At 37.1% G+C, this 22,345-nt stretch overlaps 3 protein-coding genes across 7 annotated transcripts; 1 reads left to right on the plus strand and 2 right to left on the minus strand.

The window, feature by feature from the left end:
- Window positions 1-350: 350 nt before the first annotated feature.
- On the minus strand, window positions 351-8,181 carry LOC105346881 (zinc finger protein 493). 2 transcript variants are annotated; one of them, XM_066081415.1, is made up of 7 exons: window positions 8,025-8,181; window positions 6,918-7,301; window positions 6,008-6,170; window positions 5,039-5,416; window positions 2,570-4,551; window positions 1,791-2,014; window positions 351-825 (listed from the first exon to the last, which is right to left on the minus strand). In XM_066081415.1, exons 2-7 carry the CDS (start codon window positions 7,239-7,241, stop codon window positions 399-401), a joined length of 3,498 nt encoding a protein of 1,165 aa, XP_065937487.1. In that variant the 5' UTR covers window positions 7,242-7,301; window positions 8,025-8,181; the 3' UTR covers window positions 351-398. The 2 variants fall into 2 exon arrangements, with proteins under 2 accessions (XP_065937487.1, XP_065937490.1); XM_066081418.1 differs by having other exon boundaries at window positions 6,918-7,294; window positions 8,025-8,175.
- Window positions 8,182-8,325: 144 nt separating this feature from the next.
- Window positions 8,326-12,598, plus strand: LOC105319444 (bis(5'-nucleosyl)-tetraphosphatase PrpE [asymmetrical]). Of its 2 annotated transcripts, none has more exons than XM_011416986.4 (2): window positions 8,326-8,442; window positions 9,632-12,598. In XM_011416986.4, the coding sequence occupies exon 2, from the start codon at window positions 9,763-9,765 to the stop codon at window positions 10,660-10,662; it is 900 nt and encodes a 299-aa protein (XP_011415288.3). In that variant the 5' UTR covers window positions 8,326-8,442; window positions 9,632-9,762; the 3' UTR covers window positions 10,663-12,598. The 2 variants fall into 2 exon arrangements, with proteins under 2 accessions (XP_011415288.3, XP_065937509.1); XM_066081437.1 differs by lacking the exon at window positions 8,326-8,442 and adding an exon at window positions 8,784-9,031.
- LOC105319466 (tropomodulin-1) lies at window positions 11,303-22,289 on the minus strand. Of its 3 annotated transcripts, none has more exons than XM_034465468.2 (9): window positions 22,167-22,289; window positions 16,313-16,450; window positions 15,927-16,083; window positions 15,406-15,609; window positions 14,918-15,048; window positions 14,349-14,456; window positions 13,991-14,134; window positions 13,303-13,450; window positions 11,303-12,996 (listed from the first exon to the last, which is right to left on the minus strand). In XM_034465468.2, the coding sequence occupies exons 2-9, from the start codon at window positions 16,436-16,438 to the stop codon at window positions 12,968-12,970; spliced, it is 1,047 nt and encodes a 348-aa protein (XP_034321359.2). In that variant the 5' UTR covers window positions 16,439-16,450; window positions 22,167-22,289; the 3' UTR covers window positions 11,303-12,967. The 3 variants fall into 3 exon arrangements, with proteins under 3 accessions (XP_034321359.2, XP_034321360.2, XP_065937494.1); XM_034465469.2 differs by lacking the exon at window positions 22,167-22,289 and adding an exon at window positions 20,746-20,884; XM_066081422.1 differs by lacking the exon at window positions 22,167-22,289 and adding an exon at window positions 19,126-19,166.
- Window positions 22,290-22,345: the final 56 nt, after the last annotated feature.

Below are 22,345 nucleotides of genomic sequence, written 5' to 3' on the forward strand. Positions count from 1 at the left end.
TGAACAGTCTAGTCTAGGGATTACTCTAGAACAGTCTTGTCTAGGGACTACTCTAGAACAGTCTAGTCTAGGGACTACTCTAGAACAGACTAGTGTAGGGACTACTCTAGAACAGTCTAGTCTAGGGACTACTCTAGAACAGTCTAGTCTAGGGACTACTCTAGAACAGTCTAGTCTAGGGACTACTCTAGAACAGTCTAGTCTAGGGACTACTCTAGAACAGTCTAGTCTAGGGACTACTCTAGAACAGTCTTGTCTAGGGACTACTCTAGGACAGTCTAGTCTAGGGACTACTCTAGAACAGTCTTGTCTAGGGACTACTCTAGAACAGTCTTGTCTAGGGACTACTCTAGAACAGTCTTGTCTAGGGACTACTCTAGGACATTCTAGTCTATGGACTACTCTAGAGGTAGGTACCTCTCTCTGTAGAATTTATCATTGTTCTCTATACTGATAACACCCCCTTGCTCCGTGAAGTGAGGTATCTGTTGGGAGGCGAAACTAATCGTGTTGTCGGTCACCGGAATCGCGACCGCCTGAGTCAGCGGACCATGTACATCAGGCGGAAACACCGCAATGGTCTCCAATATCGTGTTGGACTCGCTTCTTGGCTGGTACCCCGCATCCTTTGACTGGTACCCTGCCTGTTTTGGCTGGTAGCCCGCCTCCTGGTAGTTTTGGGTGGTCTTGCCCTGGGACTGAACCTGTTTGTGTCTGGGTCGGGTCTCCTGTGAATGAGTATTCATGTGTCTCTTCAGTTTGCCGTGTTCTTTGAAGGCTTTAGAACATATCTTGCACTCAAATGGTCTCTCATTTGTATGAGTCCTGTAAGTATATTGACAAGCAGATTAAATCATATTATTTTAGCATTTTTTTAACTTTATTTAATTTTTACGAGAACTGTTTCTGAAATTTTATCTATTCACAATATACAACATAAAAATCTTCTTCAAACAGGGCTCAAATAATACTTTCAGTGTGCTCTATTGTATTCAAACCAATATCTGTATAGATTTGAGTGGCTCTACATACAGAGATTAAGTAAATTAAATCTTTATTATCTATTAAACTAAAGATTGGCATTGGGTCAGTAAGTAAAATTCAAAGTCCTAAATGCACTGTATGAAGACTTACGTATACAAGTAGTAATGCTGTATACAAGTAGCAATGCTGTATACAAGAAGTAATGATGTATACAAGTAGTAATGCTGTATACAAGTAGTAATGCTGTATACAAGTTGTAATGCTGTATACAAGTAGTAATGCTGTATACAAGTAGTAATGCTGTATACAAGTAGTAATACTGTATACAAGTAGTAATGCTGTATACAAGTAGTAATGCTGTATACAAGTAGTAATGCTGTATACAAGTAGTAATGCTGTATACAAGTAGTAATGCTGTATACAAGAAGTAATGCTGTATACAAGTAGTAATGCTGTATACAAGTAGTAATGCTGTATACAAGTAGCAATGCTGTATACAAGAAGTAATGATGTATACAAGTAGTAATGCTGTATACAAGTAGTAATGCTGTATACAAGTTGTAATGCTGTATACAAGTAGTAATGCTGTATACAAGAAGTAATGCTGTATACAAGTAGTAATGCTGTATACAAGTAGTAATGCTGTATACAAGTAGTAATGCTGTATACAAGTAGTAATGCTGTATACAAGTAGTAATGCTGTATACAAGTAGTAATACTGTATACAAGTAGTAATGCTGTATACAAGTAGTAATGCTGTATACAAGAAGTAATGCTGTATACAAGAAGTAATTCTGAATACAGACCTGAGATGTACTGTGTACTGGGAGGCGGAAGGCATCTGTTTCTGACAGTACTGACAGCTGTAAATCTTGCCGTACTTGTTTTCGGTCACTGTCCCGTCCAGGACGTGACCCTTCATGTGGATCTTGTACGTCTCGCTGTGCCGGAACGATTTATCTGGACACAGGTGACAGGAGAATTCCCGAATGTTCCCGTGGATCACCTTGTGTTTCTGGAGATTCCCAAACTGTGACAAAAAAAAATATGGTAAAGATAAATTCTGTTCTATTCATACTGCAGACCACCTTTTTTCAATAACTAAAGTCTTTTTATTTTGGTCAGCTGACAAGTAATGATTTTTTTTAAACATGAAAAATAAATTTCATTGAAAAAAGTTATAAATTTACTCAATAGTATCCCCCTTTTCCTGCCTGAAGAATTCGTCATATGATACAATAAACTCACATTAATCATGATAACCTCTCTAAACTCAAACATACAGTAAAGGTAAACACTCATACAGTAGCTATTTCTCAACTTTATAACAACGATTTTCTCTCACTGGTCTCAATGACCTTCAACACACTGCATGCAAAACAAACTATAAACATCAATACAATAGTCTCACCCGTCTGAATGACTGGTCACATGCTGTAAGTTATTTCTAATCTGCCTAAAGATGCTGGAACTTTTACTGTAATCATTGATACAATAAAGTCACCTGCCTAAATGACAAGCTGTAAGTGAATATACAAGATATACTGTATGCTTGATTGACAGGTCCCATACTGTTAACACTCACCTGTCTGAATGACCGGCCACAGATCTCACAGATGAACGGCATGGCCCCTGAGTGGATGTTCATGTGTACGGACAGGGCGGTGCTCCCTGACAGGTACTTCCCACACACCTCACACTGGTAGTCCTTCGTCTTGCCCTGGATGTGGAGACGGCGGTGCGTGTTCAGCGTGTCCCTCTGCTTGAACGCCTTCCCGCAGATGTCACAGATAAAGTCGCGGCTCGCGGTGTGAACATAGCGTTTGTGTTTGTGGAGGCTGTTCTGGTGTTTGAACGTCTGCTGGCAAATGTCGCACTGAATGATCGCATTGTTCATGTGGGTTTTGTAATGGGAACACAGGTTTTTCTTGTTTTTGAAGGATTTATTGCATTGCTGACAAACTAACTGTACGTCCGGCTTGTTGAAGTCTATCTCCTTAATGAACTTCAAGTTATCCTTGAACGCCTTCTCACACGAGTGAAGTGCCAACACATACAGCATAGTGAAGGCCTGCTGACACCTGGAGCACACAAACTTGTTCCTGCCGCACCTCTTACACAGCGGCTTTTTGTTGTTGGTCTTTTCTCCACAGTTTCTGCACAGCTGTGTGGTAGAGTCGGAGGACTCTTCGCCACTGTCATCATCATCCACATCTTCATCCATCTTGACCTCCCCATCATCTGACTCTTCGTCACTCTCCTTCCCTTCACATACGTGCTTCAGGTAGATCCGTTCCGTCGCGAACGTCTTCCAGCATTTCTGACACAGTACCTCCTGGGTGGTACGTTTCTCCCCTTTCATCACCTGTCCCTCTTTGGATCTCCGAACTTCCGGTAGCTGTTCCCGAGTAAGGTCACATATTCTCCCGTGTCGAACCAGAGTATTCTTCTCTTTGAATTTCAGGCCACAATGAGAACACTCAAATTTCCTCTGTTCTGAGTGGACGTAGCGTTTATGCTTCCTCAGTTTGCTGCTATCCTTGTAGTAACGCCAACAGATATTGCACTGGTAACACGTATCGCTGTTGTGGGTCTTATAATGGGCACACAGGTTCTTCTTGTTCTTGAACTTTTTATCACAAATCTTACACTGCAAGGCAGTCTTCAGATTGTCAAAGTCAACAGCCAGAATTTCCTCCATATTCTTTGAGTAAGACTTTCGACAGTCGTGCATTGCCAGGAAGTAGAACATCTTATACTTCTGCTGACATTCTTTACAGGTGAAGTCGTTACTGCAGCATTCCTCACAAAGCATAATGCTCGCGTCTATCGATTCGCTGCCCACAATTTCCCGCTCGCAGTTAATACACGTGGTCTCTGTGTCTTCCGTCTCTCCTTCCTGTTCGTGCGTTTTCCGATGCTCCTCGTACTCGCCGGGCTCCGTGAACACCTTCTTACATCTCCTACATACGAACCTCTCCTTGTAGTGCTTCTGTTGGTGGTTCAGAAGCTCAGACTTGGTTTCGAAGTCCTCGTTACACAGAACACAGACATGGCGCCTCCCCAGCTCCAGACGGTCCCTCCTCTTCAACTCTTTGTCCACGGTGTGAGTCCTACGCTCGTGCTTCAATAAGCTGTACTTCCCGACAAACTTGGCAGGACACAAGTCGCAGGAGAAATTCTTTTTCAGACATTCGGGGAACAACTTGTGGTGTAGGCGGAGCTTGGCTGCATTAATGAACTCAATCTTACATCCCCCGCATCTCGCCGGTTTCTGACCGCCCTCGCTCTGACTCTCCTTTGTCGTCGTCACCGTCGCTTTCTTCTGCGGACCCCGTCTCTTCCTCCCCTTCCTTTCCTTCGCTGTTTTCTTTCCTGCACTCTGATTGATTCGTCCACTTTTCCTTGGTTTTCCACCAATCACTGTGCTGGGTACTGCTGTTGTTTTGGGTTCTGTGCTCTGATTGGTTGCGTCGTTCTCCAGTAACTTATCACAGATGTTGGAGACCACTGCACTCAGGCTGACTGGACTGTTCGTTATTGTGTCATCACTTTCATAGTCCACGTCTGAAAAAAAGAGAGCAACATCATCAAGGGGGATTTGAACAGGCCATATATATATATCAGCTCCCAATTAATGACTCTTAAGAGGAAAGACCCTCAATAAATTGCCTACACTTTTAGGTACGCTTTATCACCAAAGTATCTAAAGATTGATTTAATAAGCATTTGGATGTAAGCACAGATCCCTCCTAGGTCCCAATGGTGAGAGTTCTCTGCAATCCCCTTGTTGTAGTCCAGCTGATTTTCCGACTTTTTCCCCATAGCATCTGGTTTAACTTTGACCATGCTAATTTTTTTCTCTTCTGACCTCAGCGGCCAAGCAATAAAGAAATTACATAGGTAGAGCTTTTTAACGAGAGCTTGGATGTTATCTTTCCTTTACAGAAGATTAAAAGTAAGCTCATGTAAGTTGTCTGGCCCTGGAGTGCATGTTAATTTATATGTTAGTATGGGGAAATACAAGACTACCGGTAGTTTAATCTGTACATACCAGCCATTTTGTTTTTCTTTGCCCGTGGCTCCTTTGTGTCATCATCCTTGCTAACCTTCACTTCCTCCTCTTCACTGGGCCTCCAGTCATCATCATCACCACCATGATCATCATCATCAATGTCTTCACAGAAATCATCCAGCCCTCCAATATTTTCCTCCGCGTTTTTTTGACTGGTTTCAGTTTCAGGTTCTTTTTTAGTCTGTCGTCTAGCGGTGGTCTGTTTTTTCTGTGATCTGTGATTTTCTTCCCTTTGATCTGATAACTCAACCTTGACTTCTGAAGATTTGTCCTTGACCTCTGTAAAGACTTTATCAACAACCTTGTCTTTATCCGGCTCTGTGGTGACCTCTGACCCTGGAACGCCACTTTGTCTGCCTACAGAACAATCCAACAACAATGACAGATTATCATGTCAAAGATAGCCATGTTCCATAGAAGTAAATTTTATCGACATAGTCCCCATCTCATTCAAGGTAATAAACTAATCATCACAAAATGGCTGACCTCTGATCTAAACGAAATTTTGTTTTATTAAAGAGATTTTATCGACGGCAACATGTAACATAGCAGAGTGGATAAACTGTCAGACTTGCGATTCGTATGTCCCAAGTTCGAATCCCACAGGGGCTTTTGTTACTTACTGAAGTGAATTTTTTAGATATTCATTTTTTTCCTAACACTGCAAATCTTAAATTGCTTATTTGACATTTGTACAGTTTATTTATCATTATATCTTTCACAATCAAATAATTTACTGTTAATTTGAGTGACTTTTTCCAGGTGTGTTATTTTACCTTAAACAACATGGCTTACATAAACTCAGCTTCACAGGATTTGATCACGTGACTAACCAAGTTCATATCTCAAAAAACTTTTTAAACACTACACTTCACTTGTTTATTTTTTAATGAGACTTAAATTTTTGAAAAAATTTCAGATTCGTATCTTTCTAAAAGGTTCACTCACCTTGACAGTGGGTCACAAACTCCTGCATGAGGTCGCGAGGGGTCAGACTCTCCAGGAAAGAGTGCCCCTTGGGGGAGGTGAAGTGGAGTCCCTGGAACTCGGAGTCACTGCGGACACCGACCAGAAACAGGTACTCTTGGTTGGCCCGCAGCAGCTGGGCACACTGACAGATGATACTTAACATTAGTTATACATACATGTATGATGATGGTTAGGCCTATTAAAAAAAATTGTGTGTTTAGGGTAACACTGATGAAAAAATTAGGTTAGGTAGGTAGGGATTTTTTTCTATTTTATCATATTTTTTTCTGCATGAATCCTAAGAATGTTTGCTGGTGTCATATTTAATAATGGGTTTTTAATAGAAATAATATAAAAATCACAATTGGATAAAAACAATCATCTAAAAATGGTAGGATCGGGCCATTTTTGTAGGTTAGGTTGGGTTACCCTAAACACACAACTTTTTTTTCATGCCTTATATTCACATATAATATTTAAATCTCCTTAAATGAACCAAAGAAACAGCAATTTTTGATCAATCAGCTGAACACACTGACACACACACTGACACACACACATATATATATATATGGGACTTCAGTTAACACTTTTTATAAACCATCTCACAGTTTGAATACACCGTAAAAATATTAAGATCGTATTAATTTGTTGTTTTTTTATGGTTGAAGCATAATTTACAAAAATTAGTTACAGTTTTGTTAAAGCATAGAACAATTTGGTACACATTTTGATATACTCTCAAAATTTTTTCATAAATATTGTTATATTACAACGTCTGCACAATATATATCAATATATCAAACATGACAAACAAGAACCATGATTAGCCTTTCAAAGAGCAATTAAATTTTCTCTATTCTAAAAAATTTACAATTCAAAAACTTACAGCATTCTGAATGGATTCCATGATACTGGTACGGGTGTTAGACTCATTCCGCGAGTCTCTGGACTGTGAGTCAGTATTTTGTGAGTCTGCAGTTAGCTGAGCTGTCTCGAGTCGTTCATGGCTGAGATTGTCTTGTTGACTCGCAAGCTGTGAGCTTTCCTGTTGTTCTTGACTGAGTGTGACTTCATGTTGGTTATCAACTTCAGCTTTGAGTTGAGTGTGATTAGCGAGCTGCTCTAACTTGACACCGAGTTGAGTGTGGTTAGTGAGCTGTTCCCCTTCGATCCACTCCTCCACTGTTGTGACATCGACTTCCTCTTCCATGCTCAGTGGTCATTAACCCGTCACGCATCCATCAAACTATTAAACAGTTGGTCCTAATTCCTAAAGCAAATTCATGAGTAAATCTGTTAATTTTTTTTAATAAAACAGCTAACAAAGATTTCAAAATGGCATTTAAAAAAAACCTTGTCATAAAAAATCGAATCAAATTTTTGGTATTTTGCTGCATGAGTATAATGGTTTGGGAAAGATAATGACGGACCGGGTAGGGATTCAAACTTGTGCCACCTGAATCTCTATAATCAGGCGATCTATCAACTGAGCTATCTGGCGCCAACAATCAAATAAAGTGGAAGTAGCTAGAATAGCTACTTTGCATGCGACAGAGATAATACGATGGGGACAGGTTACTGAAACCCGACTAGCTTTAGGGGGCGTTTCAAAGGAAAAATCTTGGACATATTTCTTACATACTGTTGAATGAACATCAATTAACCCTGGTGTAATATTTGATACCAAATTAATACTATTAGAAAATGTGCTGCATAAATAATGTGGGAACAAAAAAATAGAAAACTAGCGATCTAAACGCAGGATATTTACAGGAAATAACATGTTATTTATGTCTCTGATATTAAGAAACAAAAGTGTGACACATTTAATTAGCATATGCAGGTTTCGGCCCAGTACACGACCTCGTGTATTCTCCACGGTATGCATGTGTATAACGTGGGCTCAATAGGACGACAATACAACAGAACAAAACATCTTCTACTTCGATAGCTCAGCCTCTCTGAACAAAAATGTCATCTTTTAAAAACTTACCGTATTCGTAATTTTCAACAAAGCATGGCAACTAAACATGCATTTGATGAATGTTAAATATGCAATAAATCAAATTTAACAAAGTAATTTTGTGAAAAAAAATCTGCAGCTCAAATTTCGTCAAGAACGACAACTTTAACAACTTTAACAAATTAATAGTTAGCTCGTACTTGTATTAATTCTATTGGTCTAATTTGGATTTCTAGCATGGTGATGGTTCTCGATATATGTTGACAAGAAAATAATGTAGATACTCCAAAAAATTTCAAATGAAGTTGTTGAAAAATGTTCGGTTTTGACCCGGTAAATAATATGTTTTATTCACACGACTCTTGTAACGTAAAACTTAACAACAAACCTTTTCCATTAAAATCCGAATTTACTAGAACACTAACAGAGCCGGTGATCATGGTGATAGGTAAGTAAATTACACGGAAAACAATTAGCTGTTTATTGGAACTGTACTGGAATGGATCGTTAACAGGTCCTACTCCTGATTTAGACATATACATGATACTGGCACGCCAGTACTGCAGTATAGCTTGCAAAAAGTTATGTTCAGAATCATTGGTTTTTGTTTTCATTATCAAATTAGAAGTTTGAACTGTAATAGTGTTTTAGGTATATACTATATAATAGGCTCAGTACTGTCAGGCTTCTACTACTAGTGGGTTAACCCTTTAGCTCAGTCGGGGGGTTGGTTTTTAAACCAAAGGGTCCTTGGTTCGAGCCTAGCTGCGGTCTTTCCTCTTCTTACAGAACTAAAAAAAATATATAACAGAGACACTTATTGCCTCTGCTGGGGTTTGAACTCGAGTCCTCTGGTATGCAAATCCTTCACTCTACTGATCAAAGTTTAGCCAGAGTCTACTGATCAAGCTAAAGTTAAACCCACAAGGCAGAGCTAGTAGGAACGCCATTTATTTACCTGTCTCTACCACATTGTCCCCTCTCGAAGGAAAGAGGCGTCCCCGACTCTTCTAAAGTGCCAACACCTGTGGGGCCAGGTACTGGATACAATAGGTCACAGAATACCCGGGTCCCAGTGTAGGCAGCAAATTTTTAATGTAACAGGGCCAATTTTTCAATTTCCTTGCTTCTGCTGGGGTTAGAACCAGTGTCTTCTGGCATGCTAATGCAGCACTCTACTGGCCCCGGGGCCATAAAACTTAGACGAGCTTACTTTTGATCTAAGTCTCGCTTTTTCAAAAGGAACATATAGTGGAAAAGTGAGACTGAGATCAAAAGTGAACTTGTCTAAGTTTTATGTCCCTGCGGGGCCTGGGCCCGGGGCCATAAAACTTAGACGAGCTCACTTTTGATCTCAGTCTCACTTTTCCACTATATATTCCTTTTTCTAAAAGTGAGACTGAGATCAAAAGTGAGCTCGTCCAACTTTTATGGCCCCGGGGCCAGATCAAGCTAATGGGCAATAAGTGTCTCTGTTTACATATGTTATCAAATTATTTTAATAATTCAGTATATATTCAGCTAGACCAATTAACAGGCAGTGCAAAGAAATACTTAATATGTAGGCTGTATGTTAAGTCATTTACTTGATTTGAATTATGCCTGGATCATTTAAAGTTGCTTCTTTTTTTATTTAGGTCTACCACAGGATAAATAAATAGTTATACGATGCAACTGCAAGAAATCGTGATAATGGAAGCTCATGTTTGATGACAAGAAAATAATAGTAGAATGGATACATAAATAAAAGTAAAGGATAAAACATTAAATGATTGGTTCTTCAGCAGCTAGGAGTAGGATAAAAGTCTGCCTCATCTCTGTGATAATGGCAGCCTTTATGGCTAACTTCGTAGGTCTTGTGTCAAGGCTACTGACCTCACACAGCCAAAGGTCAGTCTTGAGTCATCAGTCACGCACCAGTAAATACAAGCTTCCCTATCCCGAAACTCCGCATTTAGTTCTAAACGAGGACGCCATCAGAGGGAGGAAGGTTCTGATCGTAGGGGATGTACACGGCTGCCTCCGTGAGATGGAGGAACTATTGCAGGAGGCAAAGTCAAAATTCCCGGACCAGGAGATTCTTCCAATATTTGTGGGTGACCTTCTGTCTAAAGGTCCGTTTCCTGTAGAGACACTTAAAAAACTCCAGAAAATTGAACATTACGCAGTGAGAGGGAATCATGATGAAGCTGTTCTAAGACAAGCTTTGTCCTTGAAGAAGGAAGAACTTCATGAACTTCCTCCCAAATATTCTTGGGTTCCGAATCTCTCCGACGACGACATTGGATACCTGCGGGAACTCCCTTACACAATATCTATCACCAGTCTGAGTGTGATTATTGTGCACGCTGGTTTGGTTCCAGGAATTCCCCTTACAGAGCAGGAATTGACCAATATGATCATAATGAGGAACTTAGTGAAATCTCCCGAGGGAACTCTAAGTGCGGCAGAATTGACCAATGAAGGAGAGGCTTGGGCCTCGTTTTGGCCAGGGCCTGATCATGTGTACTTTGGTCACGATGCTCGCAGGAAATTACAGAAACATGCGCATGCCACGGGGCTGGATACCGGGTGTGTGTACGGAAACCAGCTAACTGGAGCCGTGGTTACAAAGGACTCCACAGAACTCATTCAGGTCAAAGCCAAACAGGTTTACAAAGAAACTTGAGTTATCTTCCAGTGACAGAAAATGTGATTTTGTTTTCAGATTTTTATCATGTTTTGTTATTCCTTGTCTTTGTACGTGAACATATTTTGAAATAGATTTGAGTCAAAGACATTCCGGCCATATGTATTCAATCATATCATATCACTTTGGCAAAGTTTCTTAATTGGAGACAAAATGTTGTGCTTAACAAATAAACTCGAGTTATCTTCCAGTTGTAACATCTATCACATTTGTGACAATAACAAGACAGAAAGAGTAATTTTATTTTAAGATTTCTATCATGTTGTTTTTATTCCTTGTCTATATACGTGAACATATGTTGAAAAGACATTCCTGCCTTATGTATTCAATCCTTTCATTTTGTACAGTCTGGAATAGTTTCTTAATGGGAGACAAATTTTTTGTGCTGAACAATTTTACTTTTCAATGGACATTTTAAGGTAGAACATGCTGTACCATTCAGGAGAACCTTCCATAAACATAGATAAGTACTCAGTCAAAGACTTATACATACAGAGTGGCCCGATTTCTTTTTATGTGAGCAAAAATTTTGGGCCAAGTTATCCTTGGATGAGTAGAAATTTCTTGCTTCCAAATTACTCAGAGATCAATGAATAAAAACAAACAAACAACAAAGATGTCGATTTGGTCTCCTATTTGTTTTATTGCACAGCTAATGACTTCTACATAACCAAGTGCACAGGTACTTAAACACATTGACCCTTGACATATCACAATGACCTTTGTCAGCAAATGTCGGCCATATTGGAAAAAAGGTAAAAAATGAATGGTTCATATCCATTAGAAATATCTTGTAGTCAAAAAAATTATGTAGATTGGGTAATAAAATCAAATACAGAGTTATCTGCCTTAAATGGTTACAAAATTTGAGTGAGGGGCCACAAAATTGAAATTGATAACTTGAGGTGGGGCATTATCAAACCATATTAATATTTAATATAAGAAACTTTGATAATACAGAATGAACATCAAATCTACTGCTGCCAGTTTTTCCGCTATGCACTGATCAATACAATTAAGAATAACTTGGAAAATCAAAACTAACAGACAAACAAGATGTTGTATAATCATATGATATTCATAAATAAATACTACATAAACTTCTTACAAAAAACAAAAACTTTATATATATTATTTCTATTTGTTCAAAATTGATCACTTTATATAAAAGCTCTTTAAAGAGGCTCTAAGTGGCAATTGTTTCCTACGTCCTGTTTCTCAGGTTCTCAATGGTTGAAGTTCTATCTCCCTGTTGTATCACTGCTCACTTGGAAAAAATCAACTAATTAAATGAGATATGAAAATAAATATCTCGTATCTCACTGAGACAAATGAGACCAAAATCTTATCATAATAATTTGACTAAAATCATTTCACATATCATCAATTAAAAAAAAGGTCTACAAAGTTCATACCACCGTAACTTAGTACAATTGGCAGTAAAAATATTCAAGGGCAAGTACATGTCTACATGAAGCAATAAACATTGTATAAAAATGCCGCTATGATTGTAACATAATTGCAATATTCATGAACAAAATTCAGAGTCCAGTACACATAGCTAGACTTCAGAAAACTAGGACTCTACGATCTACTGGTATGGGGTAATGTCATTTCTGTTGGGGGGTCAATATACATGTGTAGGTACTGTAATTTCTGTAGGGGATTTATAATGTAAGTTTCTATTAAATGGCAGGAACCTTTTACTTCTTTCAACAAGCTTATCACATTTTCAGAAAACTAGAACATATATAGTCAGTATTTTGCATATGGTGGCTATACATTTATTTCTCTCAAACTTATTACAATATTTTTTTTGACATTCTTTTTTTCTATCAGCAATCACATTTATGTAAAGGATATATTCATTAATGAAAAATTGTTTTCTGATCATGTTGAAAAAAAAAAAATTCCATACACTAATACACAAAGATAACATGGCTATGATTATTGCCAAAACAAAGCCTTAACAAAAGCAGCAGCACAGGTAATTCAATAAGATACACTTGAGGAACGACTCCCACAGACAAACACATAGATCTAGTGCTACCTCCTGCACAGATTTATATCTCAGAGATTCTATTTTTTTTCCTTTCACTGGTCAACATTTAAAACAAGTCCAAGCTTCGATCACAGACTTTTCTTCTCTCCATTCATAGTAAAATCTGATGTCTGCTGGAAGCACGAAATAAAAACATCCCATTGGAGCAATGAAATCATGTGATGTGGTAACTAGGCAATGAGAGAAGGTCAATCTAATATCAATAAAATGTCTATAGTTTTACTAGTCTTTTCCAACTCTCTTCTTTCTCACTGGAAATAAAAAAAAATTATATAAGTTATTTTTTTTTAATTTTCTAAATACATTTACACAAAACAACATAACACAAATGAGAACAACGAAAATTTAGATATTCAACTTTCCAGTTAATGTAAAACTGGAACTGTTCAAAAGTATTTCTCTAATATAGAGATGAGTAAATTATTTTCATTGCATTTTTATGCTTTAACTGTAAAACTAAGATAAAAATTTGAAGATTTGTTTAACAGTACACCTACGCAAAACTTGAGTAATTCAAATCATTATTTGAACAAAGTTTATATATCACTTGAACTCACAGTTGTCGTTGTTTTCCTGGAGTTTCTCATGGATACGGACCCGGGCGTCGGGGAACTCCAGGGCGATCCCGAACCGGAGCAGGGTACTGTTCTCCCCAATCAGTTTGACTAGAGTCATCTCCACCTTGTTACCTAGCACCTCAGGTTTCTACAGGTAATTAATAGACAGGTGTAATGGTCAACAAACACAATGACAATGAACTTTATTCTCAATAAACTGTGTTTACTGTAACACAGAGGGATTTAATGGTCCAATACATATTAGAAACATGTCATGATTCATACTGTAGAAACATATATTTTCGTTGGGTCAAAATTTCGTTGTTTTTAAACCAAATAAGAGTTCGTTGGCATTTAATTTCGTCATATCGTAATCTCTTTGCATTCATAAATACTTAGGTAAAAAATTCGTCATGGATTTAATTTCGTTGAATTATATGGCCAACGAAAATAACGAAATTAAATCCACAACGAATATTTCTGCTTCTACAGTATATACTAGAGAGTTATCCACCTTGTTACAAAGCACCATAGATTTCTCTCTGTCAAATTCCATTTGATTATTTCTCTCATCTGACTTGTTGTTTGATTATATAATCTTTATCTTGATTGGTTCCCTCGACTTGTACCTTAATATTTAATTTTTCAGTCTTTAACATGATTGGCTATTTATACTAGCCTCTCTCACCTGATTGGCTACCCTGAGCTCCTGCAGGGTCTGGTTCTTGTTGATAGCCTTCATTATTTCCACGATGGCCTCTCCACTGACAAAGTTGGACTCCACGTTTAATACTTTCAGAGTTTTGTTTTCAGACAGAGCTTCAGCTAATTTCTGTAAAATAATGTATCACTATCTAATAACAGGTACACTCAGGAGAGAGAGAGAGAGAGAGAGAATGCAAAGAAAAATAAAGAGAGAAAACAAAGAGAAACAGTTTAAATTGCAATTGCTTTTATCAAAAGGGAATGAAATATGTTGATGAGCAGATTGCAGTAAATGTTTTTTTTTTCAACTAGAATTTTGAGTAGATCTAAGGATGCGTTACCTTGGCGACTTTATCAGTCATGTTGACACTGGCCATCTCCAGGGTCTCCAGGGTGGTGTTAGTTTTCAGTGTCTCGCAAACTTCTACCAGTCGCTCCACCGAGATGTTCTACAACACACAGAGATCACAGGTCAGTAAGGTTCACTAGGAGATTTCCACATTACTGAGATTGGAAAGTTGGGGTCATTTTACATTGGTTTGATATCACTAGACAGTGAAGAGATTGATTAATTTCAACATTTTATAGAGTAATATATCATAAGACCAATAATCTAACACAATGTATACATGTAATTTAATAATTTTTACTGTGCCTAGATATAAATTGTAAGTTTAAGGTGATTCCATTGAGCAGAGATCCTACAGCAACCTTGTAACTTCAGACAGAGAGTTAACTTTATTCATAATTTGAATTTGTAACAGACTGTCATTGACAGATAGATCTACTGATATACTAGAGTCTTAATGGGTATTCTAGCTGACACACCTCAACTATAGAAACAAGTCGGATCATATAAGGTCTTAACATCTTGACCTTTTATCTGACCTTGACCCTTTAACCTACTGACCTTGATGTTATTGAGGTTGAGGTGGGTGAGTTTGGAGTCGTTGTCTTTCAAGCGTTTTATGCTCTCCTCCACGTCTGTTTTATTTGGAGGCTCGTCGGGGACTTTGATCAACTCCTGGGCCTTAGCAACACCTACAACATGTACATACACTGTATAGATCATTGTACTGTCCTCTTCAATCTTTCCATTGTCCATAATGTCATACTGTACTCTAATATGTCCATTTTTTATTGTAACTATTTATCAATATCACCCCTTTTCCTTTATGACACCACAATTAACTTTTGATTCCCGCCTCTATTTTATCATGATCTCACTAGTTCCAAACAAACAATAAAACACTCTTTCCCCATGTCATTACCCAAATATTCATTCTGAAACTACTTTTCCTTGAATCCCTCCCCCAACATTATTTACCCATGGTGTCGAGCCTGGCATAGTACTAAGTCTAGTTGAACCCCCCTCCCCCACTCCCCTACATCACTCACCCTGGAATCCTCCCGCCTCGATCTTCATGTTGTCCAATCCAGCATAGTATTGAGTCTGGTTGAGCATGCCATGGAAGCCGAGCACAGCGGCGAGATCGACGAGTTCCTCCTCGGACGCGGCGGTCAGGATGTCATCCCACTCCGTCTCCAGATGCTCCTCTTCCTCCTTTGACTTTGGTTCAACTTTGGGTTTCCAGATCTTGCCTACAAAATCAAGGTAAAGCAGTTTATAGTATCATTACACTCCGTTCTTACAGGGTCCTCATCTACCTTAACCTTTGGTTCTACCTTAGCGTTTCCAGAAACTGTGCCTTGAAAAAATTTGCAAAAAGGCACCAAAATTTAATTCCTTGGTTCTCGGGGTCAACCGCTTATTTCTAATTGGGGTCTTATTCAGGGGAAATAATAATAATACTCTGACCTCCCCATCATCTGTTTGACAAAGAGTTTGTTTGACTCATAACCTTTGACCTACACAAGATCTCCTTGAAAAAGAGTCTGACCTATAACCTTTGACCTACCCCTGATCTCCTTGACAAAGGGTTTATTCTGCTCCCAGTCTTTCTCCTCCTTGGCTTTCTTCTCCAGGAAATCCAGGAGTTTCTTCCTGTGGTACGGACCAGTCGGCGCCTTACTCGTCTGGTTCTTCATTCGCTGACTTGGGGGCAGCAGGGAATTCTGGGTAAACAAAGAATGGATCGAAGGTATTAAATTCCATATTAGTGATTTACACTTATTCATAGGCATTGGAGAAAACTTCTGAATCTACAGAACCAAGATTTTTGTGAACAAATCAATGAAGCATGCTCTGACATCAAGGGTTATGGGTACCTGAACAAATCAATGAAGCATGATCTGGCATCAAGGGTTATGGGTACCTGAACAAATCAATGAATCTGGAACTTACGTCTGGGTCGAAGTCTCCATTTAATTCTTCGAGTTCCTCCGGAGAAAGAGATTCCAGGAGTTTGTCGATGTCGTCCAGGTCAATTTCTGGGACATCCTGTACCGGCTTCAGTTGAGGGACCTCCATAGTGTCAGCTGTCTGTAACAATACAACACAGACATCAGTAATACACATACACACAAGACAATGTGTAGAAAGTTACTGGCCTCTGTATAGAACTTCATTCAGACATACAGAAATATTAATAAAACCTGTGTCTTTACATAACCAAGAAATCATTTCTAAATAAAGGACCTCCCATCGTGTGTCTTGTTTGAAATTAATTTAAATGAATACAGACATCAATGATCTTCATAAAAACCAAAGTACTACTTAATAAATTAGTTAATATCAACATTTGTAGTCAGTTGAATTTCCCCATAAAATTATCTTAAGCTATCTAGAACATGTAGATGTCATAAAAATGTGTACAAGTCTTCTATATCTATTGGATTGTTTTCTTTTTGCATTAAAACCTTAATATCTCAATTTTTCTTTATATCTTTAATTTGATAGTTTGAGATAACCATGCTGGTTGAACTGTAAAAAAATCTATTGGCTTTAAGTTTAGTTAGGATGTTTGCCTGTGGCATGTTGTAAACTTCTGATATTTCATATACATGTAGTACGTCAGTGCAACACATGTAATAGGATTCACCTACAGCTGATACTTAATGCTTAAATCTCAGGTGTCATTATATACCTGTAAATAATGCAGACATGTACAACTACGCATGCATATCTGAGCATTTTCTTTTTGAATGATGGACTATCAGACATGTTTTGGTGTATCAAAAATTAGGCATGGTACATGTATTAATTGTATATATGTACTTCATTCACTGACATTCAGACAATATGATTTGTAGATACATTAGGAGCACCCGGCACCACCTCTCACCCGGCGCCACCTCTCACCCGACGCCACCTCTTGTAAAATCTCTAACAATGAAAGAGAGACTTGTCAAATGTCAATAAACAATGATTCAAACTATAGGGAATATGGTACTATAGTATCACTATCTGGTAAAAACCTACATCAGGCTCAACTTCAAGTAATTAGATTACAATAAATCAGCCACAACCAATGAAGGTTAATTCACGCACACAGAGAGGTAACCTAACAATACAATCAGCTAGTAATATATAAGTATAACCCCCACAATCAGCTGCTGCCGCGGGTTCTGATAGAGAGATCTATTTATAGACAGGAATGTCAGCTTCTCTGCCAAGACATCTCTCTCACAGCGGGGTTCTAATTCATACTGCAGGGTGTGTTCTCTCAGGACCTTCCTTCTACTGTGTACATGTATATCATACACTGTACATGAGAATAATAAAAGTGGATTTTCCAGAGATGACGGAATATATTCCCTTTTCCAACTAAGCAGACATTGTACAAACTATACCGTAACATGTTATGCGATTAATTACAAGTGCTTTACATTCAAAAGTCAAGATTTATCATCCCTCTTTGCTGCCTCCCGATATGTACTTAACACCTCCCTATAAAACACACATTAAGTTCTTTGTACATTTATACTCATATATAGGTACCAATAGCAGAAAATGAAGGTCTTCAACTTAATATATATTCAAAATGCAAACTAGCTATAGATTATAAAATTATAGGAATGCTTACCACACAACTCTTGTAAACAGGAGTTAGAAGTTAAACTCTGAAATAATTAACATCCTTTTTAAACTTTGAAGAACTTTAATAATTCCACTGGCTTAAAGTTTTGTTAAGATTATACCGGTAATACCCCAGTACTTAATGGTTTAAATGTCCTCTCAAACAAAGCCCTGTTTATTTGGCAAAGCCTGGCCCTTAGTCATCGGACCAAAGGAAGAAAAGAATCATGGATTGATCCCGAGGGATCTTTGACACTTGCCAAGCTATAAAGGATTCTGACAATTACCGAGTTTTAAAGGCTGTATCAAAACAATACAACATATTCTACAACAACTATTATGGTTGTTGAGACATAATTTTTCATTGAGCATCATATTTTGGGGGAAATTATGGTTGAGCAATAAACAAAATGAAGAGCTCATATCATAGAACTAAGAAATATGAATAATTTTCATGGGTTTGTCCATTGTACCGGTAAACGGACGCAGAAAGTTTAAACTATTATATATATATCATGCAAGATACTTGGCTCAAGTTGACTTTTCAACAAGTTAGCATACATGTACTGTTTTTAAATTGAAAGTACTTATCATAACATTCTTATACAGATCTACAAGGAGATGCTTAGCCTATTATAAATTTTGAAGAAGCTGATTTTTTTTACAAAAAATGCTAAATAAAATACACATCCAAATGAAACCCAAATACATGTTCAAGTACGGTATACTTTGAAGTTTTACAACTCAACAAAAATTGATCCCTACAGTATGGTGTGTGCTTGAGTGTACCAGAGTGTAATGCCAGACACAGATCTATAGACATACTGCTAGGATAAATAAGTAATATATGGGTGATCTGATCCCCTCTACAAGTACTGACTATCAATATAGACTGGTATATATATTATAACATTTCTTATGAAGTAATACATGCATTTGATACAAGTACATGTAACTATAATAATTAACCTAGAACATGTAGAATAGCTGTATAAAAATGTCCCTTTTGATTCCTGCTACCCTGTCTAATGAACTAACTAACTAATTAAGAGTGCACAAAATGTCCCTAATGTTCATTTTTTAAGGAAACTAATTAACTGTGACTAATTAACTGACTAATTAACGAGTGCAGATGAGACCTGAGGTGACTTAGTTCCATCAGTTTGCTGAGGATCCATCTCTGAAAATAACAACTCAATAGCTACAACATCCAACTATGATGACTCTATCGTAATTTGATTTTTATTTATATATAAGTATATAGGTAAAGATCAAGAAATGTTTGAATTAACTAATATAACATGTATAAGGTAAAGATAAGGTAACCCACTACCTCATGTGAGTTACATTGTACATGTGCTAGCATAATATTTATTCCTTGTATCATTGTTAATGTCTCAAGAATCTATTAACACAACATCACATCACATCACATAGCATGTACACACACACTTGACCATTTCTCTTTTAATGAACCGTATCAATTAATCAAATGAATACAACAAAGAAAGGGCTAAAACATTGACATGTAAGATTAGCTTCAATTCAGGTAATTAATTAAAACTCCCCAGTACTGATCCATTCCTGCATCAGCTGTTAATGGAACTACAAATTAACATACTCAGCATCTGATAATGAAGTAAACAATTAATTAGCCCCAGTAAACAGAGCCTGTGTTATAGTGTGTTATCATAGGAGAGACCAGTAATGTACAGCAGCTGTCCGGGTCTGACACGGGATCTGTGAGTAAACTGTACAGCAGCCTGGCTGTCTGTGCAATCTGTATAATATCACTGTAACCTCTAGTTATATTACCTGTATCTTATGTAATTAATAAATATTTTACATGACCATTTACCAGGTATTCAACGTTATTGACTTGCACAAAGTTGTACCAAAATTTTAATAAAAACTTGCAGAAAATTAAATATATATTGAATATATTATATTCATATTAATAATGACAATAAGAAAGACCATATTAAGATACTAGCTCTATTTATATGTGAAGTACAGGATATGTACCTATACAGGGGGCTGAAACTTATTACTACCTGGTTAAAATAATCTGACATTGTCTATAAAACTCTACGTAGGTATGCAATTGTTGCTGTATTACTTTGAGCTAGGTGTTTGTGTGTTAACCCTTGAGTCGACGCAGTACAGAGGATGTAACACAGATGTAGCTAGGGTTAACTCACAACTGTTTATAATTAGTACGTAAGTACTGTACACAGTATACACAGCTTCTGTACATACAGAACACTGCTCCTTTATTTTGTTACATCACTTATACATGTAATACTTATACGATTTCTTATTGGTTCAGCTGTTTTCAGTATTTGTGCGATGTTTTCTAAATCTATTTGTGTGTATGTTTCAATTCAATATTCAAGACAGTCAAAAATGGCAACATCTAATTTTACATTCTTCTTAATTTCGCATTTCATTAAGATAATTAATTAACATATCCTACGACTGTTTATATGTACATCACTGATCAACTCTGTATAATTAATAAAATCACAATTGGTATATATTCTATTAGTAAGTTATTAATTTTTAATAAATTAAATTCCAAAATACGGCACTTCGAGTATATTCCATTTCCTACATGAACAACTCAAAACCTCTCATTTACAATGATTACCACAGTATGTAAAAAATCAGACCACCAAAACTCTCACTACCCCTTAAAACTTGCATAAAAGACTAACAGAAAAAAACATACATAAACTCCTAACCAAACCATGACTTACTATTTAGTCAGATTGTTATAACTTCCTATGAATAAAAGTTTCCTCCACTTGGCTCCAAGTAAATCACTGAATCACGGGGAATGTAAATCTAGTGTCCACTCAAGTGTTGATCCCGTAAATGTTTTACAACGTCTGAGTCCTTGATATAAAATTATTTGTAGATGTGTGTCCAAATATTTGCTGAATTTGCCAGCCTGTGTTTATTACATGTTTGCCCGATTCACACATACACATGTTATAAATGATTTAAGCATGTTACACTGTAGCTAAAGGGCCATAACTCTGGACTGACTGGCAGATGCAGCATGTTATTATTATGCAACAAGCTGAATCACACCTTACTCAATACATTCATGAAAATAAATTCTATGGATAAAATATTTATTTTCCCCATAAGGTGTTGAGATAAATTCTTATTCACCTGTTGAAAGTGTAATGCAGAGCATTCAAGATGCATCCAAATAGTAAAAGAGTGCCATTTTCAGCTGTGTGCTACAGTTTCCTTGTATTGTGAAATATAACACTTGGCAAACCTTGCATAATTTTTTCAAAGTTATTATATGTGTATTTTTGTGTCCCTTTCAATTAATGCAGAATCACTATCAGCAACACTAGTTATTTGTGAGATATCATCATATGGACAGGGTGTTTAAAGGAGAAATCGTCAGATTGTTCTATTCCGAGATGGTGTGTCTATTCTTGTAAATTACTTAAGAAATAAACAGCAAGACTTAGTTATAAAGTTCACCAGGATATGAACTTGGTTGGTCCATTGATCAAATCTTGTGAAGCCCAAAGAGCTTTTCAGAAGATTTGATCACGTCCCAACCAAGTTCATATGATCTGGATGAACATTTTAACATTGCTGTTAATTAATTATAATGTTATACGTTTGAGATAGGCTAATCATTCGGTGTTTTTAACCTTTATCTTAATGTAACGATAAGCGCGTGCAATAAGCATTGTGATGCCATGAAAAAGTTCACACAGCATAAAACGTTTTCGTTACTCGATAGGCTCATATTGCAAATGTAAATATTATCGTATGAACCCTGTTGTATTAAAAATAAATATCAAATAATTCCAATAAATGTGCAACATTTTAAAACGTCTTGGGAGTGATACTATAATTCTTGTTTTCTGCTTAGCCAATAACAGAAAAGGTAGAACATGCTTAACGTCTGAATATGTACAATATAAATCCATCAATAGTGATACAAATATCTCTCTCTCTCTCTCTCTCTCTCTCTCTCTCTCTCACATTAGTCATTGGGTAAACAGTCGGCTTGCTACACAGACGATGGTAGAGTTTTAACGAACTACTTATTGTTAATCAATGATATAAAACATGTAACACAACCAATAGTTGACATATATCATATCGGTAACAAACAGAGGGGAACGAATAAAGTAAAATTCACCTTCTGTAAACTTTTCTGGATCGGTTTGCTCCAAGTAGACCGACTGACCTTCACCTTGTCAATTTAGATCCATCTCTCTCGTTTCTCCGAGAACGTGTTTTTAATATTGTTCATTTTATTTTTTATAAAATCACAGCATTTATTATTCATTTTACTTAAAGAAATCTTATTCATTGCAA

This window comes from Magallana gigas, chromosome 1 (assembly GCF_963853765.1).
Source record: "Magallana gigas chromosome 1, xbMagGiga1.1, whole genome shotgun sequence".
Lineage (NCBI taxonomy): Eukaryota > Metazoa > Mollusca > Bivalvia > Ostreida > Ostreidae > Magallana > Magallana gigas.

Excerpts from the sequence above, each read along its gene's own strand:
- LOC105346881 (XM_066081415.1), bottom strand. The coding sequence starts at position 7,241 with ATGGAAGAGGAAGTCGATGTCACAACAGTGGAGGAGTGGATCGAAGGG. Across the intron at positions 6,171-6,917 it reads TGGAATCCATTCAGAATGCT|TGTGCCCAGCTGCTGCGGGC; the intron begins GTAAGTTTTTGA and ends ATCATCTGTCAG. Across the intron at positions 2,015-2,569 it reads GTGGCCGGTCATTCAGACAG|TTTGGGAATCTCCAGAAACA; the intron begins GTGAGTGTTAAC and ends TTTTTGTCACAG.
- LOC105319444 (XM_011416986.4), top strand. The coding sequence starts at position 9,763 with ATGATTGGTTCTTCAGCAGCTAGGAGTAGGATAAAAGTCTGCCTCATC.
- LOC105319466 (XM_066081422.1), bottom strand. The coding sequence starts at position 19,164 with ATGGATCCTCAGCAAACTGATGGAACTAAGTCACCTCAG. Across the intron at positions 13,451-13,990 it reads AGCTCAGGGTAGCCAATCAG|AAACCTGAGGTGCTAGGTAA; the intron begins GTGAGAGAGGCT and ends AATTACCTGTAG. Across the intron at positions 12,997-13,302 it reads CCAGGAAAACAACGACAACT|TGAGAAAGAAGAGAGTTGGA; the intron begins GTGAGTTCAAGT and ends TTTTATTTCCAG.